This window comes from Cyprinodon variegatus, unplaced genomic scaffold (genome assembly GCF_000732505.1).
Source record: "Cyprinodon variegatus isolate N-32 unplaced genomic scaffold, C_variegatus-1.0 Scaffold73, whole genome shotgun sequence".
Taxonomy (NCBI): Eukaryota; Metazoa; Chordata; class Actinopteri; order Cyprinodontiformes; family Cyprinodontidae; genus Cyprinodon; species Cyprinodon variegatus.
Genome location: NW_015150526.1, coordinates 235,736 through 253,268, shown reverse-complemented (window position 1 = coordinate 253,268; position 17,533 = coordinate 235,736). Strand labels below are relative to the sequence as shown.

Genomic DNA, 17,533 nt, shown 5'->3' with positions numbered 1-17,533 from the left:
ATAAAGAAATATCTTTAAGTTCTGTTGTCAGCCCCCCTATTTACATTATTTTAAGCCATGAACCAGTTGAACTTATGACCTGCTATGATGTTCATAGCATCAACCACTAAATGTTCAGCTATAGAAAACGATCAGCACCACTGAAATCTCTCTAGAGAACATTCCTTCAGTGTGGGGGGCAGTTCTGGAAAAAGAGGATCTGTCCCACAGTCAACCGAAACAATGTGTTAGTGGCTTCCTACAGGCTGCATGGACCATCATCTCCAATAGTGTACATAGTAAAGCAAGTAGCATCCCTATGCATTGATTAATTACCCTAAATCCTTTGCTCTGTGTGAGATCAAAATAAGCAGGCACCAACCATACCACTAAATGACATTCCTCCATGTTGCTAGACCTAACAAGCTTTTAGTTCAACTCCAACTCTGATAGCAAATTTATTCAAGTGAGAAAGGAGTTAACCTATTTTTGCTGGTGGACACCTTTAAGCTGTATGTTAACACCAAACATAGGGATGAGATATGAGTGATACCTCACCTTGCATAGTAGTTTCCTCTGGGCAGGTAGCAGAGGGTGGAGGGGCATCTTCAGTTTTTTTCTTCTGCGGCCGCTCTTCCTCCCTCGTTTCCTCCTCTTCCTCCTTCTGTGCTGGTGTTGCCGCTTTAGCCACAGGTGTGGATTCCTGAGATTGAGAAGGGTCTGGTTTGTCCTGGGATGTAGTGTCAGTAACTGGGACATCTTCAGAGAGTTCTCCAGACTCCTGAGGGAGGCCATTGAAGAGAGGAGGCTCCATCAGGGTAACTGGTGTCACTTCTGGTTCAGAGCTCTGGACCAGGCTCTGGGTCTCTGGAGCAGCAGGTTCTGGTAAAGTGGGGGGCGGGGGGACTTCGACTGACGGTTCTAAAGGAGTAACCTCCTTCGCAGTCTCCATGGGGGCTGCTGCAACTTCAATGGGAGGCTCCAACTTGGGGGTGGGCGTCCACCCCTCTTTTTCCAGTTTAACTTCTGGTTTGACATCTTCCTGTTCAGCTTCCTTTTCAGATGGAGCAGCCTGTGGCTCCTCTGTCTTTACAGGAATCTCTTGTGCTACCAGTGAAGCCGAGGGTTTGACCGGAGCATCGACTGTGTCACCTGCATTAGTGCTAACTGCATTTGCTGCTTCAGCAATACTACTGGTAGCTGCTGCTGATGGGAGGGCAGGCGGAGACTGACGCTCCTTTATTGACGGGGATGGGGAAAGTCTCTCAGTAGCAGCTGTAGTGGCCACAGACACAGTATCCAGTTCAGCCGGAGGAGGAGTAAGCTGTCTGTTTACTTCCTCTTTGGCCTCAAACACAGGCTCAGTGTTTACTGGAGCAGAAGGTGGAGGGCTTTCAATGGAAGCAGAAGGCTCCACATGTTCATCTGGTGAGTGTAAAAAATGCAGAAAAATAAGCACAGAGCCAACTCATCTGAAAATCCAATCTGGCTATATTTTCTCACCTCTTGTCACTGCAGCAACAGGCTGTACAACTTCACCATTGGTCTGGGCAATACTTGGTTCAGTTACAGATGCCTGAAAACACAAACATAAGTGTTTCTGAAGCACAGAGTAAAAGAAAAAACATCTTTGTCCAACAAAAGGTCTGGATTTTACTGGGAAAATTGATGCTTGCTTATCCCATACAAGCTCTATAGCCTTGCATGAAACTTCAAGTTAGGCCATTCACCAAAAAGTCACTTAAAGGTATTTTTCTTGTCATACACTTAGACACTTGTGGTGAGAAAGGTGAGCTTCAATTACTGGCTGAAACTGTAGCTCACCACACATTTTCTTGTTTTTTGGGGAGGGGGGGTTACAGCATTGGTGGCTTGTTTTTTGGACAGAAGGCTAATAGGAAAGGGGGTATGAGAGGGGGAGAGACATGTGGTAAAGGACCACAGGTCGGATTTAAACCCAGTTAAGCCGCGTCAAAGACCAAGGCCTCCGTACATGGGTCGTGTGCGCTAACCACTGTGCCACCAAAGCACCACATAGATGCGGCTGAAAGTGCGCATGGGCAGAAAGGGTACGAAAAGATATCACCAGAATGACTAATAATAAGGAGGACCGCTTATTTAGATGATCCACCTGGAAATAAAAGATTGTCCTCTATACTTTTAAGTTTAGTTAACTTGCATCTGAATAAGTTGAAAGTTGCGCCTCCTCAAAACCTGTGTGGCAGTGTTCGTGCTGCATGCAAAACCGGTCCCTTATTAGCTTATTCAATGGACTTAGTAGAGCATAAACTGCTGTTAGCACTGAAAGCTGGATTAGACCTACCTGACAAAACCAAGACTCTCGGAAATATGCATTTTTGTTTTCATTTTAACAAGTAGTCGTCAAAAACCTGATTTAATCTGCATCTCATTAATGAAATTTGTTAGAATTTTGGAACAAGAGGAAAGATCCCAACTCAATGGAAACCAAAACCCACATTTTGAACACAAGTCAGTGGAATCAAAATGCTGAGAGAACATATGTTCCTTTATTTGCTTTAAGAGGCAAAATAAAACATTGAAGAAATCCTAAGAAAAATGGGTCAAGAAAAACAAAAGTCTTATTTTCAAACTTAGCATGGTTTAATTATTGGAAAGTTTAATTAAACTTCATAATTGGTATCTTTTGGTTTATTGATAATGCTCATTGATGTTTGTGTTGTTTTCATATGAAAGTAAAGGTTTTGATTTTAAAATATCAACCCAATTTTAGGCAGGTAGCCTAAAACATTTTGTTCAAAGATTTAAAGTTAAAACAGGTTTCATTTCTAATTTGAAATGGAGAGGGCAGCTGCATGTGGGCTTTAAAATGTAAAAGTTTGTGCTCAGGGACATTACTGCTGCTGGCAAAAACAAAATGGTAAACACTGCATGGAAGGAGAAAACTAAAAAATGCAACAGCTTGTTTGAATTTTATTTGATAAAAAATAAAAAAACAACAAAAAAACAAAAGGCATTTTTCATCAAATCTCTCACATAAAGTCATGTTTCCTCTGAGGTATGTTTGACCTACCTCAGATACTTTTATAATGTTATTAGGTTGGAAATCACTACTTTTTTGATGGACATACCATACACTACAAACTTACAACATTGGCATCCTATTGTCGTAATGGTTCCAACAAAACAAAATACCCATCTCAAATTTTCAGTGCAGCTGCTAGGAAAGCTTTAACTAGAATATGTGTTCTTTTACAGTTAAACAAGGGACAAATAAAGAAAAGATGGAGTTGCATTTTAAGACCTAAATTTATTCAGAAAAAAGCTTGTGTGTAAACTTTGATAAAAAAACAGAAGATTCTGTTACATTTAAGGCATTCCCCAATATTTGTTATAAGAAAAAAAAACATCTAATTTTACTTGTAAGCTCTTTAACCACAATAAAAAAAAAAGATAAACCAAAAAACACGCTAATTTTAGGTGAAGAAATCTTAACAGTGAACAGGATACCTCAATAGATTTAGTAGAATCGATTGGCATTGGCAGTAGTTTGAAAGCCAAAATGATTTGCTTTTATTGCTCATTACTGATGCAGAAAGAGACTTTAAACAATATTCCCTTTTAGATCGTAACTGTTTTAGTTTACCAAAAGAGTATTAATGTTATTGTTCAACTGATGCAGATAGTATATTTTATTGTTAATAGGCAATTCTTTATTTAAGAGCTCCCTTTCTAAATCACAGCCTCACCTGTGGAGGAGTCGCTGGTGTAGCAGATCTTCCACCTGACATGATCTCCTTTGTTATATCACGGCCACCTTGGTTGGGGTCTCGTATTGTTATCTGGTAGACAGAGTAAAATAAATAAAATCAAGCTAGGAATTTTACTCCTCAAAATACACTAAGAATTTAAAATACAAAACAGTGTGTAAAATTCTAGTCCATTTTGAACTATTGAGCCCAAACACAACATACGGATCATTTTCAGGTGAAAAGGGAAGGTTCCACATTGACAAAACAAAACACTTTCTCTCCATTCACTAATTTTTCCCTTTTTAAACAGGATAAGCACCAGTCCTTTGTTAGGAGACACTACCTGTTTGCGTTCCCTCTTTAGTGGGCCTTGTGGCTGTGTGGGTGGTTGCTGGGGAGGGGGGGCTTGTTGCTGTGGGTTAATCATCACCGGCGGGGCCTGCACTGATGGAGAGTACTGCGGCTGAGCTGGATAGTATGCTCCTGCTGCTTGGAGAAACAGGAACATTTATAGTTTTTAAGTACAACGTTTCACCAGGTTAGCAGACACATTGTTATATTTATAATTAAAAAAGACAGAGAAAAAAAACAGGAGTCCAGACAAGCAAATATTATTACGCATGCATTACATACTTTTTTTTTCTCACAAAGTCAAAAGATGGTCCAAATACCGCCACCTTGTTCTAGCAATGAAAATCTGCTCTAAACTTTTCCATCACCATTCATTTTTTTTGTGTATTCGTGTATGTAAACCATAGAATTCAGCCCACTGACAGAAAGTTTTTATGACTGTTGCCCAAAGAAAACCTGTAGGATGTGATTAGAGACAGCAAGTGCCACAGCTTATTACCAATGAAGCTAGCTGGCCACAAGCGCGCAAACACACACTACTCACCGGGGTAGCGCTGGGAGGCGAGAGGAGCACCGTGAAGAGAGAGGCGGCCATTCTCTCGCCCGCCCCCTCTCCCCCCACCACCCCGCCTCTCCCTCGCAGCAAGAGAGGGCTCTGAACCAACGCAGCAAGGGAGAGGAAAGAGGGAGTGAGGGGACAGGAGGAGGAGGAGGAGGAGGAGGAAAGGGGAAGAGAGGGCAGGAGACAGATGCTGTATGAGTTATTGAGAGGACCCAGAGGAAGCAGGGTGTTAAGAAGGTCCCATGAAATTAGCATGTCTTTATTGTCCTACAATGGTCATTGAAACATGTCCATTCCCTTTAACAAAAGCCCAATCCAAGAAGTATAAAACAACTACTTTTAAAACAGTTTGAAGGTTGTACAGTAGCCTCTAGAGTGTTGCACAAAGAATTGATGAAGACCAGAAGAGCCAGAACAAACAGCTAAGTTAACTAAACTGCAACAGATTGGCTGAGAGAAACTAGCCCAACTGTTGGGACAGTTTTTCATCGTTTAGGATTTGAACGCTAATCTGAAAAAGAACAGCAAAATGTTTAGAGGCTTATACGTTTGTAGATAAACTTTAATAGGGTTAAAGAGAAGTAAGTTTACTCACCATACCACACAATAAAATGTATTATTCAAGCACACTTTCACTATGAGTTATAATGGTTGTATCAAAAATAAATTCCCTGAAACTGTTTGAAAAGATACACTACAACAAACCAGACCAACACCATTTCATGGGACCAACAAGGAAGTGTCAGATGACTGCAGATAGAGAAAACAGACCAAAGCAGAATCAAGCCAGACCACATGCAACTGGCACTAGAACACATAGCATTATTATAAAAGAAGCATTGGAAATATGTTAAAACAACCAAGCAAAACCCCAATTTAAATAGAGACAATACAGATTATAGGCTATATACAGCAGATCATTTTGTGAAATTAAGCTGTGTTGATTACATTCCTTCACTGAAGGTTGTGCTTGGTTGCTGCCGTTGGTCTAAGGCCAAAATCCTTACCATAAGGAGAGTATTCTGCAGGGCTAGTCCCAGGATAGTAACTGGTGCTGCTGGTCACAGAATACTGCTGGGTAGGAGCCATGTAGGGAGTACGGTACTGCAGGATCAAAAATCAGATTCAAATAAAAACATTTCAGCTATAGCCTAAAAAAGAAATACTGCACACTGCATATCAGATGGTGTTAATGATAGTTATCAAATTTAAACTAGCACTAAAAATTATTTATTATTCATATTTTTAATAAAAAGGGATAAATAATGATACACTGCTGGAGTCTCATACAAAAACAAAATGATCTGTTCCCATTCTGGGGGCTGTAATCAGTCACTGCAACATAAATTAATTCAAAAAGAGAACATGCACCAGAAGCTTCCTGTTACAGTAGTTGCGTTTGGGATTGAGGGTCATATTAAGTTATTGACTTGATCTGATCCAACAAATGAAAAGGTCTTACTTTTAAATGGCCTTACCCTCCACAATAACATCTGAGTTTTCTGATATGTTGACTTTAAACCAAATAAAGGGATATGATCAGTTTTAGCCACTGATCTTTAGTTTTATGATTTTTCATGACTGTTTAAGGTTCCCCTTCTGGTTCTAAATGCTGACAGAATAATACACTACCTCATACGGCTTCTAGCTGGCTGTGACAACAGTAATTGTGGATTTTTAACAGATCACTCTGGGTGCTTTGAAAACTTCAGGCACCCCATTGAAATAGTAGCTTTATGAAACAGAGTGTTTTTAATTCAACAGTTTCTTGTTTTGTTTTTTTTAATTCTGGGACAGGGGAACCTTATGTATAAAAAAAAAAAAAAAGACTTAGATTTTTAGTTCCAAGGAAACTAGACTGAACCTTTAAATAGAAGTTGTTACCCCATTTAACAAAAAAAAACTCAAAAATGTCTTACTTTCAGTCATGTCAAGATAGTTTCAGGTTATTGGTTTTCCCCTATTTTAACAGACTGTCTTAGATTTTCCTGTAACAGCCCCTTATACAAAGATTCAATGACTGGGAGCTGACCAGGTTTTGCTGCTGCAAAGCATCTGCAAACCATAGCACCTCTTTCTCTGTGGCATTCAGCATTTTTGACAATTCACTGCACATTTTTTTGCAATCCTAACTCTAGAAGCAGATCTCAAACCGATATTGCTCAGGGCTACTGACCTTCTCTACACAGCCTTCTATAACCCCTTCACCTCTGACAGTGGAGAGATCCTCCAAAATTATCATCATAGTGATTACTTTAGGATCTCCAGGTTTGTGACACTGTTAATTCATCTGTCCACACATGAGACTCCTCCTACGTTTCCTGGTCTGCTGGGCACTGCCTCAATAGGCCGCATTTTTTCAATATATGTGGGTAGAAGTAAGGCTCTGGAACAGTGTTGATTTGTTCTTTATCTGTCAGAACATCATTACAGAAGTACTGGTGTTTCTCTATGTCCTCTGCAGCAAACTTCCATCCGTCTTGTTCCTTTTCTTAGTAGAGCAAAGGTATTCAAAATATCCACATCTCCTGTGGAAGTTGAATCTTTTTTCTGCACTTAAATAGTTTGTGTTCAATGAAATGGCTGCCTGCAGTTTTAGTTAAAGCCATCTTTAAAACCCAAAAAATGAAGTTACAATCTTTTTTTCTGAAGACCCCAGACTTTGCTTTAATCTCCTCAAACCCCAACAGTCAGAAGCACAATAAACTATAGCCCATTTACACTACGTTTAAAACCGTAAGAGATAATTCGCTTGACTCTCCAAAAACAACAAAATATCTATGATTAAACAAATATTCCTGAATGTCACAGGCGCCACCATGTTTATTTGCTTGTTTCCCTCTAGACAGCAGTAGTACCGTAGGTCGTCACTAGGAGGTGAGGAACCCTACTGGTGTGGTGTGTAAACGGTTGTAGGGATCGGTTTTCGGAGGGTAGTGTAAATGGGACTTATAAGGCTTAAATGGGGCCAGTCCTATTTAATGAGTAATGTTCTGCTTGTGTGCACATGTGATAAGACTCTGCAGGATTTTAGAAACTTTTAGTTGAATAAGTGCAGTGACATTAGTGATTCCTCACATTTTTGTTAAAATGCAAGATGTTACATTTTCAGTTAGTGAATTGATTTGTTTGTTTCCGTTGACCATCTGTTGATAGAATACCTAGATTTCCTTTCAGTGGACTGAACAGCTATCAAAGCACCTCTGAAAACAGAACTTAACTGACAGCTAATAATGGATGCCATAAACCAACCTGTCCAGTTGGGATAAAGTAGTTCTGAGAGCCAGCGAACTGAAGCTGCTGTGGGGGGATCATCATCATCTGGGAGCTGGGCTGGTAGACGTGTGGAGGGGCAACAGGTCGAGGGCCACTGCTCGTCTGCACCCTTGGAGCACTGGTGGCCATAGCAGCTCGACTTGGATAGTAACCCTACAGTAAAGATGTAGGACAATAGAAGACATTAGAAACATTGAAAGGCAGGGGAAAAAAAAAAAAAAACTGTGCATACATTTCTCCAACTATGCTATGTCTAATTCACATTCACACGTTGGGGGAAATGGTGTTGGTGCTGGTTTCCTATAAGCTCAATATGAAGCAATGGACTCACAGCACCAGGTTAACTTTTTGGAAGGGGGGGGGGTCTGCAGTGCCTACAGTGGAGTTTCTTGGGAGTGGGAGAAGTTTGTGCAAGATATGATTGGTTGGATTAAGTTTTCTAGGAGAAGTTTAAGACAGCTCTGGTTGGTTGGATTAACTTGGAAGTTAAATGAAATCACAGAAATTTAAGATTAACAAATACAGATATTTAGACTTTATTTTTGTTGGATTAGGGACTTTTAGACTGCCTGAAGTGGCCAGGCATGCGTACTACAGGGTGGGTATGCCTGCCCGTCAAGCAGTGAAAGGCCTGCTTTGTGCGGTAGTCTGCAGCGGGAAGCCTGTGCAAGCCTCACACAAGCCCGGTAAAGTAAGTGCTGCGTTGTTATGCAAGCTGAGAAACCCAAACTTTATGTATGCATGTTCCTAGGTTGGCTCAGTCATGGGAGTGTGTACACCGCCATGCTTACTAACTGAAGGCATGGAAACAGACCCTGGGTTTTTACTTTGAATGTAGTTGTATAACTGTCAGTCAAACACAGGCTTGGAGACATACCGATGTAACAAAATCATACAAATTGGTTAAAAGTTAGTATGCTGAAACAGCTTTGTGCAAATGTCTCAAACCACTGATAAATCTAACATGAATGCTATTTAGCTGTTTGTAAGCAGAAGCAGCAGGTGAGCTGTTTTTTTTCTTGGGTTTTTCTATAGTCTTAACCAGTGGTTTCCAACCCTAGTTGCTGGGTCCCACTGTCCTGTAGCTTTTGCATAACTTTCTCCTCCTGCAGACCTGAATCAAATCAAGTCCCTCAACCACTCACTGCTTAGACAAACTCATCCCACACCTATAAAACCCACAATTAGTCACTGTAGAGACCTATGAGACTTGGCTAACATATGCAGTCAAGCTGAAGTTTCCGATATACTCATCTACAGTGTAAATTCATTCTTGTTTCCCTGACACTCTGAGGCTACGAGAGGTCTGACGTAGAGAAAAGCCGTTACCTGCAAAGCTCTGTATCCACCCTTCAGCCGCACAACACATGAGCAGAGAGCAAGAGAAGGTGTGAGATTAAGGGGACAATGAGGACACGAGACAATGAGGAAGGTTGATATAGCAGAAATGTACAAGCAAGGGTTGTGACAGGAAGCAGCTTATACTAAAGCCTTAACCAGTTAAGTTTAAATAATTAGATGCACATGCAACCCTGGAACGACATCCCGGCCAAGTCCAAGATAAGGGTGTAATAATGTCAAGGACTGCAGGCCCATGCTGAAACTGGTGGGAAAAATATGAAAGCAACAAAGGATTCATCTTAAAGGGGCATAGTCGCGCAGGGAAGCTGATAGGTGTACAAGTAAATATCCTCATTATTACTGGTACTGGTGATAGGAATTCTTAGCTACAGCAGTGAATGTAAAAAAAAAACAAGACAAATAGATTGATTGAAAAAAAACAGTTGATCTGGAGTCAAGTGATCTCCACAGCATGCATTTTTTCTACCCAGCCACTGAACCAAGTGAGTTAATTTGGAGGTAATTTCTACACTAAACCCAACCATTACAGGTATATACCCAACCCTAACCTCAATTCACACCTTATTCCGAGACCCAAACCCTACACCTAAAAACAGTAAAAATCTCCCCCAAAGGGACCTGGCAGAGGTCCCCACGATGTAGCGTTTTAACAAAAGAATGGTCCAAAAACCATGTAAGACAAGGCCGCAATACAAGCATACATACAAACATACACACCTTTTCATCAGGGTCTCATCACATTCTCTTATCGGTTTAAACAATACCAGTATCTACATCAAACATGTACTAAGTGCCCTACAGAAGGCTTAAGACTGGCAAGTACAGAAATACACTGCGAATATAAAATGACTAAATTCACATATACTGTATATATACACACTACACAAGGAGTTTTGAGTAAAGCTAATTTACATAGTGAACAAAATGAACGTGGTTTTACCATAAGCAACACTGATGTGTCAACCAATAAACTGATATTCAAGTAGAACCCGAAACATTCCCTTCTAACTTCATGAAGTAAGCAACACTTTAAGCTGTTGGTTAATTTGGAAGTTTGTACAAATAAGGGGACCTAATAGTTTCTGTTCAGTTACCATTCGATTTATCTGCTAATTCATTATTTTTAGCAAAGGGTTCCTTCAAAAAAAATTTTGACAGAATTAATCCAGATGAAACTAAACCTTTTTACAGGAGGAATTCTGGATAGAGCAGGTTGACAGAGAAAAATGTTTTTTTTTTTTGTTTTTTTTTTATCGTATAATAAATGGGTTTCTCTGTTAGGTAAGGGAATGTTTTAGTCTATAATCCAGCTAACGATTAATATATTACTAAAAACTGTTATTTCCATATTTGATTTTTTCAGCCCTAATATTGATAGAATAAAAAAATACTGGTTAAAGAATTTCACTTTTCAATAACCTAATCTTCAGAAGGCCTTTTTAAATCTGTGTGCTAGTTTGAAGAGCATTTTATGGACAAAGGATGTTGGGAAAAAAAAAAAATACTCATGTGAAGGGTGGATAAAAAAATAAATAACTTCTTTTTAGAATAATATTTTCAGACTCTAGTTTTAGAAAGTTTGGTGTAAAAAAAAAAATTGGAATGAAATGTGGACCTATGGAAAGAAAAGGACAAAGTAAAATGTATGTCTTCTCTCTGAAAATGTGGTTCTAAGAACATGCATTGCACTAGTGATATAAGAGGGATACAGGAAGAAGAAAGTGAGAGTTAGTACCTGTTGGTGTAAAGTACGAGGCCCTGTGGCAAACTGGGAGGACAGCAGAGAAGAGTAAAGAGTCACACCAGACATTCAAGGCTTTTACACAGACACCAAGCCAAAGCATTGCAGCAGAAGAAGCCATGTCAGAAATTAAAGTGAAAGAACAGAAGAGACTTCGTACTCTGCACTAAAATAATACTAAAACCTTAACATTAAAAATAAGGTTAGGCGATTTGTAAAAATGTACTAACCGATATCAATCAGTCTAACAAATGGCGATGAATGATACATTTGTGCAGGTGACTTTGCAGGCAAAGACAAGAACCCCCTCAGAGGGCATCTTCGCATCTTCTGCACCGTTGGTAATATTAACCACCTGCACATGCTGCTAAAACCCAATGAGGTAAACATGCTTTTTTTCCCCCCTTGTCAAAGATGCATACATTCGTTCAGTGGGAATAGTTTCCTCTTTTACAGTTTTTATGATTATGTCATGAGACAAAGTTTTTTGATTGTTATTCATTTGTTAATTTGAATGCACAAATCTAACAGCTTCACTGGAGGAATTTTCCTTTTATTTCTTATTTCATTTTGTATTTGCCATGTTAAAATGAAGATGGAGCGCCCTGTAAAGAGACTAAAATTAATAAGTAAATAAAAGATATCTTTCTGTGTTCTGGTTTGGCTGCTGCACGGTGGCACTTTGGGGAAAACAGAAAAGGGCTGCAGCTGGGAAAAAAAAAAAAAAACCTTAAATAGAGGGGTGGACTCAGATTTTGGCTTTCAAAAACTTACAATGCAGGAAATGAGTCAATCCCGTCCTGCTATCATTGCAACCCCAACACCTCGAAAGGGGAGCAGAGGACCTTGCTTATTCAGCCAGGCCACCAATTCCCCTTTAACGGCAGCCCTTTCAGAGACTTAGACAGGTGTGGATTGTGTGCATTGCAGGCTAAACAAAGAAGCCAAACGACCCCCATTCCAAAGGGTGGACCCGTTTGTTTCAATTTGCATGTTTTCCAAACAAAAAACACGGTTTAGATGGGCTACTGTATAAAGCCTCGAACTCAACGCTATTCCTGACATTTTTAATTGAAAAAGCTTCCTGAATGGGAAACGTCTTCAAACTTGGAAACAAAGTCCAGTGAATTGTTCTTTTAACTTTTTTTTGGAATGCTGCTGGAAGGAGTTTGTGTGTACCATTAAAAACAGCATTAGGTTTTTGTCACGGGGTTACTCTTAACCCATAGGTCCAAAAAAATAAAAAAATAAAAAATATATATATATAAAAACTGTTGTTGAAGGGTTGAGTCTATCGTCGATCAAGTCTATTGTGAGGGTCAATCACCAAACCTTAATTCAAAACATACCTGTCTCGGCTGCTGTGCAGAGTTCATTTGTGGAGTGGGTGCAAAAACAAGCGATGGTGGTTGTCCGGGGCCGTAGGCAGCCTTAAGAGGACAGGGGGGAAAATTTTTTAAAAATGTTAAACAGCTCCAAACTACCCAATCAATAGGTAGTTCCAAGAAAGTATCCCTCACCTGTGTTAGTCCAGGGGATGGGGAGGGATTTGGGACAGAGGTGGGTCCCGATATAGGTTGCGGTGGTTTGTTCATTTCACGTTCTTTTACAGGTCTGCATCAGGGTGGCTGTGTGCTGCCAGCCTTTCAGAGAAACTAAAACGAGAGAAAAAAAAAAAGACAAGTCTACATCTATATCTATATCTATTAAATATAAGACCTCCATCAATCAATAACACTTTGGTGCAACATATGAAGCCTAAATATATTTCCAGCAATGCTAGGAAGAAACACCACTGTATGAACACATCTTTAGTGTGGCACCTCCATTAAGCAGTGAGGGTGTGGTCTGTGAGTTTTGCCAAAGATTACAAACATCCCCACCTCCCTCTCTTACATATCGCAAGCATAAACAAAAGTTCAAATGAAATAAGTAAAAAAAATACATTCATCCCTTGTCCAATCAAAAAACTTTACAAACAAACCCCAAAACAAAACAGGCCACAGCAGAAAATAGGGGGGGTGGGGTGTAATATCTGAAGAAGACGGATTTACCCCATTATCTTAAACTGATCGGAAATAACTCCGGCAATTCTAATTTTCAGTAAGTCTAAGAAAATGGATACCTCAGGTCAAAGTGCATTCACTGTGAAAACAGTGTTGTGCTAGGTCCATGTGAGCAGATAAATTATACCAGAACATTGTTACTAAGGAGATACGGCATTTAGTTTGTAGTCAAACATAACGGAAAGTTTGATATATTTTTTTTTAAATAGTCGAACCGCTTCGCGTAGGAATTATGGTGAAAATTTGATGATCCAAACAGAATTGACAATCTGACACACGAACCACCATTAGCTGCTAGCTACTAGAGCCATGCTTTAGGGCTTTAAGCTACCATATGGTTGCGAAGCTTACAGTGATGGATAACCGGTCCGCAAACCGTGATTAAAGATGACAAGCGCTCAAATAAAATATTATTTATTAGCAAATATTCGGGCTAACGTTGTTTTTACCGAACCTCTAGCGTGGCTGCCGCTACTAAATGGTAGCCACCAGGCTGCGTGCTAACATTACGTGTCCCCCCCTCTACCACAGACATTTTCGACAGTTACGCTACGTGGCTGTCCGCATTTAACCTCGGAGTACACGGTGTTCAATTTTCTATCTACAAGTAACAACCCAAGTGTTTTCCCAGAAAAAGCTAGAATAGTAAACGCTGTGTTTCTTGGCGAAAAATGACTGACACGTTCTAGTAACAGTCGAGCTATTGTTGGTTAACCTTAGCTAGCAGTTTAGCTCCGACGGTGATGGGAGTAAATTAAAAACAGGCCTAACAGGCTTCACGACAGAACAAACCCATCCAACCTACCGTTTCACCGAAGCATTTACAGAGACATATTCTTCAAACAGCTTTACAATAAACACGCTGTCTAGGCACTGTTCAAATTTGTTTTAAGTCAAAATGAGGTAAGAAGCAGCCGATGGTAACAAGAGACCGGTGAAGATTAGCCACCAACTGTCATTTCAGCTAACGTCAGAATAACTTTGGATAAACGCCTCCAACGGCTTTCGAGTATAAGCATCCAACTTATAAATGTAAAACAGTTATATATTAAACGGATTAAACGAACTTTTGTTCAAAAAACCTCCACTCGACTGCTTACTATCCAAGCGTGCGAAGTGACAGCCGGCGGGGCCTGTTCAACCTGCATGCCTTTGACAAAATTCATGCCTAGCTTAAGCGCACATAAAGCTAGCATCAACATGGCTAACCGACTTAATTCTTACCAGATACCAACAGTGACAGTGGTGTATATTAGGAGCGGTGGGTGTTCAGTCTTCTGTTAATGAGTTTTGTCTGTTTGTCCTTGTTCCAACAGACGAGTGAAGCCCTTGTTGGCTGACTTTAGCAAACTAGTTGGCTAACCGGCAGATGGGATGAGTGCTACTGATGTCACCTCAGTTTAAATCCCAGGATGTTCAAAAGTGAAGGTGGTAGAAAAATATAATAATATCGTTCTTCGGGAGTGCTATTGGTAATTTCGTTGACTCCCCAATGAGCCTCTGGACTGGAGGTCCATGATCAAGGCGTCGATGGTGACGGATTGCCGGTTAGATAGAACTCTCGCTATGCAGGGCTCAGTGTGAGGCCATAGTGCGATGTTCTTGCTCTACGGAGCCGGTGCGCCTCCAGTCGCATGGGTTAGTTCCGGGGAAATTATCATTTGATGCCGGTTCCTTGGTCATGTGATAGTGGAATATGAATCATCTGAGGAAACGTTCAAGAGCCATCGAGACTATTTATATAACCCATCAGACATTTATTAAAAATGTATATATTATATACAGTGCCTGAAGCAATCTCATAATTTAATAAATATAAAATCTCATCAAATATAAAAGCTTCACTTTGTTTTGTTTTAGTTAATGTTACACAGGATTTGGTACCTAGGTGTAAATAAATATCTAAAACTTTCATGAAAACGTTTTTTTTTTTTCCTGTTGAAAATTGGATAATAATGTTGCTACTCATTTTTTTATGTTGTTAATATGCATCTTGTTTTTTGAACCTTTATAGTGCAATCAGTGAAATAAGCCAAATTTCAAGCCAATAGTGTTATTGGAATCCAGGATAAGACCTTATTACCTCTGTAACATAAATAAAATGTGGATATTTTGATGGCAAGAATGAATAATAAGAAGAAACTCCAACCTGCCGAATATATTACGGAAAATAACAAAAGTGCTTCTATAAGAAATTCATGAAAAACACTCTGAAAGTAAAAGAAACACATTTTTTTTGGTACAATATAACCTTAGAGGCATTAATGCTGATACTGGCAGTTATTTTTTTTTTTAGTTTATAAACATAAATATAATTTTTAACTAGGCTTATTAACTTTTAACTTTTCAATTAGCTTTTTACCTTTTTTTTCTTGACTTCACTTCTTTTTTTGTACTTAATTTCCAGTAGGTAATATATCATTCAAGGGCTGATGTACAGCCATGTAGCAGTATCTTTGCTGAATGGCTGGATATAGATCTTGTGCTTCTAGACCTATGCAAGTGATCAAAAATAGTCATTTAAAAATAGTGGTTAAAGAGTAACCACACTAATATACGACATGCAACGGCTTTATAGACATGCAAATATGGTAAAGAAAAAAATCAAAACATAATTTATTTGCTGTAAACTCTCACCTTTACAGAAAATATTTGGATCACCCCAAAAACAAAGCAAACGCATTGCTTTTTAAAAACTTACATATATGATTTATGTAGAAAATTAACTATACTTGTCCTAATAATGACTCCTAGGGGACACCGCAGCAATGTCAAAGTTGCCACATTTTCAAAAATAGTTGGATACTATTTAAATTAGGTTCAATTCAATTCAGAAATACTTCATTAATCCCCAAGGGGAATTCAATGTTGCAGTAACTCAAACACCTCTTCATCCACTTCAGAAACCCCCATCAAAAAAAAAAAAAAAAAAAGTTGTATGTTTCTTTTTATCCATGGATGTGGTGAAATCTTCTACTAATTCTATAATTTATTGTGTCCTCATGTGATTAGCCTTACTTTGTAAAACAAAAAAGTGATCCTTTTGCATTTAAACAGTATAAATTTGAGTGGCTATTGTAATGTTGAGGTGCTTGTTCACAAGTTTTTTTGTTTGTTTTTTTAGCTCTGCAATGTTTGTCTCAAAACCGTATAGAATTTATCCAAGTGGTTCCAATTTGTTCAAATGGTACATGCAGGTATATGTCTACATCACTCAAACAGGCATCCCAGTGTTTTGGCATAAATACAGCTTACTCAAACACGCCTCCATTGCAGTCATCATGACCTTCTCCGTGCCTTGAAGCAAGCGGTTCGAACCACTAAGGCTCCGGCCCATGGGGCTCTACAAAACCTCTCTCAACCTCTGCTGATAAAAGGAATAAAAAACTGCTCCTTCTCAAAATATCCATATCTATTACATAACTACCAGCGCCCCTCTGCTTCAATATGGCTCCATCCTGACCACACCCCTGATAAACCCCCACTGCTGGTCTCTTGTCACTGACCACTTTTGTGGCATTGCCTCACATTTTTTTGGAGCTGAGTTTTGATTTTAAATCGGGGTGAGTTATTATTTTGTCATTCGGGCTTCTTTCAACTTAACTAAGGGACAGAGCCCAAGTCTTAAAAAATAAACCCCTCACCATAACATAAGGACAAAACTCTGCAAATTTAAATGGCCTTCTACTTACTTGTTATAATGCATTTACAGTTAGGTTTGATGACATTCATATGACTAATAATTGATTCAACGAAAGGAGAAGAACAGGGGAGTATAGAAAGCATAGACCTGGCCTGGGCTGATGAGAAAATATAAAAAAGTGAATAGTAAAGTCTGTTGGAGGTATTTATTTATAGTTGTAAGTACTAAAATAATAATTTAAAACAAAAACAGTATATTTATAAGTATATGGGTGTATCTCCACTTCAGCATGGTCTGGAAGAATAAGTACAATGTTCAGATGAAATTAGAAATATATTTGAATATTTCTATATACCCCACACATTCTGGTTAAAAGCTATTTAGATGGTAACCTTCAGGTCCAGGGTATATAGTGCTAATAGTAAAAACAAACTGGCACAAAGAGTTTCTTTGCTCAGACTGTATTTGTGATAAACACACTAAACACCTCACAACTAGGGTAGCTACTCTGCTGGAAATAAGTAAGCATTTTGCAATAAAATAAAAATGCCAGGATGAACACAAACACAAACATGACATACAGCTCATTGTTTTTATTGTATCTCGTGCTTTTATGTGTTTTTTTTAATGTAAGGCTTAAACAATTAACAGTATTAATTGTGATTAATCAATTATTGACATAATCGTCAACTAATTTAGTAATTAATTAATCATTAACTGGAGTATAGAGACTAATACAGGCCTTTAGCTGACAGAGCAACCCACTTAGAGCAGTAATTATACCAAAATTGAAAAAAAAAATTGTAAACATTTTCAAGTGGA

At 39.0% G+C, this 17,533-nt stretch overlaps 1 protein-coding gene across 12 annotated transcripts in view; it reads right to left on the bottom strand.

Moving 5' to 3' along the window:
• Positions 1-14,690, bottom strand: part of LOC107083370 (eukaryotic translation initiation factor 4 gamma 1-like) — a 27,908-nt gene extending 13,218 nt beyond the window's left edge. For 3 of the 12 annotated variants that reach the window (XM_015372545.1, XM_015372543.1, XM_015372546.1), the window contains exons 1-12: positions 14,293-14,690; positions 12,523-12,657; positions 12,352-12,432; positions 10,997-11,029; positions 9,229-9,249; positions 7,876-8,052; positions 5,631-5,727; positions 4,606-4,716; positions 4,054-4,196; positions 3,708-3,800; positions 1,483-1,555; positions 538-1,404 (exon numbers count right to left, since the gene is read on the bottom strand). In XM_015372545.1, the coding sequence (XP_015228031.1) occupies positions 538-1,404; positions 1,483-1,555; positions 3,708-3,800; positions 4,054-4,196; positions 4,606-4,716; positions 5,631-5,727; positions 7,876-8,052; positions 9,229-9,249; positions 10,997-11,029; positions 12,352-12,432; positions 12,523-12,597 (1,771 nt within the window). In that variant the 5' untranslated portion in view covers positions 12,598-12,657; positions 14,293-14,690. Of the gene's footprint in view, positions 1-537; positions 1,405-1,482; positions 1,556-3,707; positions 3,801-4,053; positions 4,200-4,605; positions 4,717-5,630; positions 5,728-7,875; positions 8,053-9,228; positions 9,250-10,996; positions 11,030-12,351; positions 12,433-12,522; positions 12,658-14,292 lie in introns of all 12 variants that reach the window. The other 9 variants (XM_015372541.1, XM_015372542.1, XM_015372544.1 and 6 more) reach the window with 6 other exon arrangements.
• Between the last annotated feature and the right edge of the window lie 2,843 nt (positions 14,691-17,533).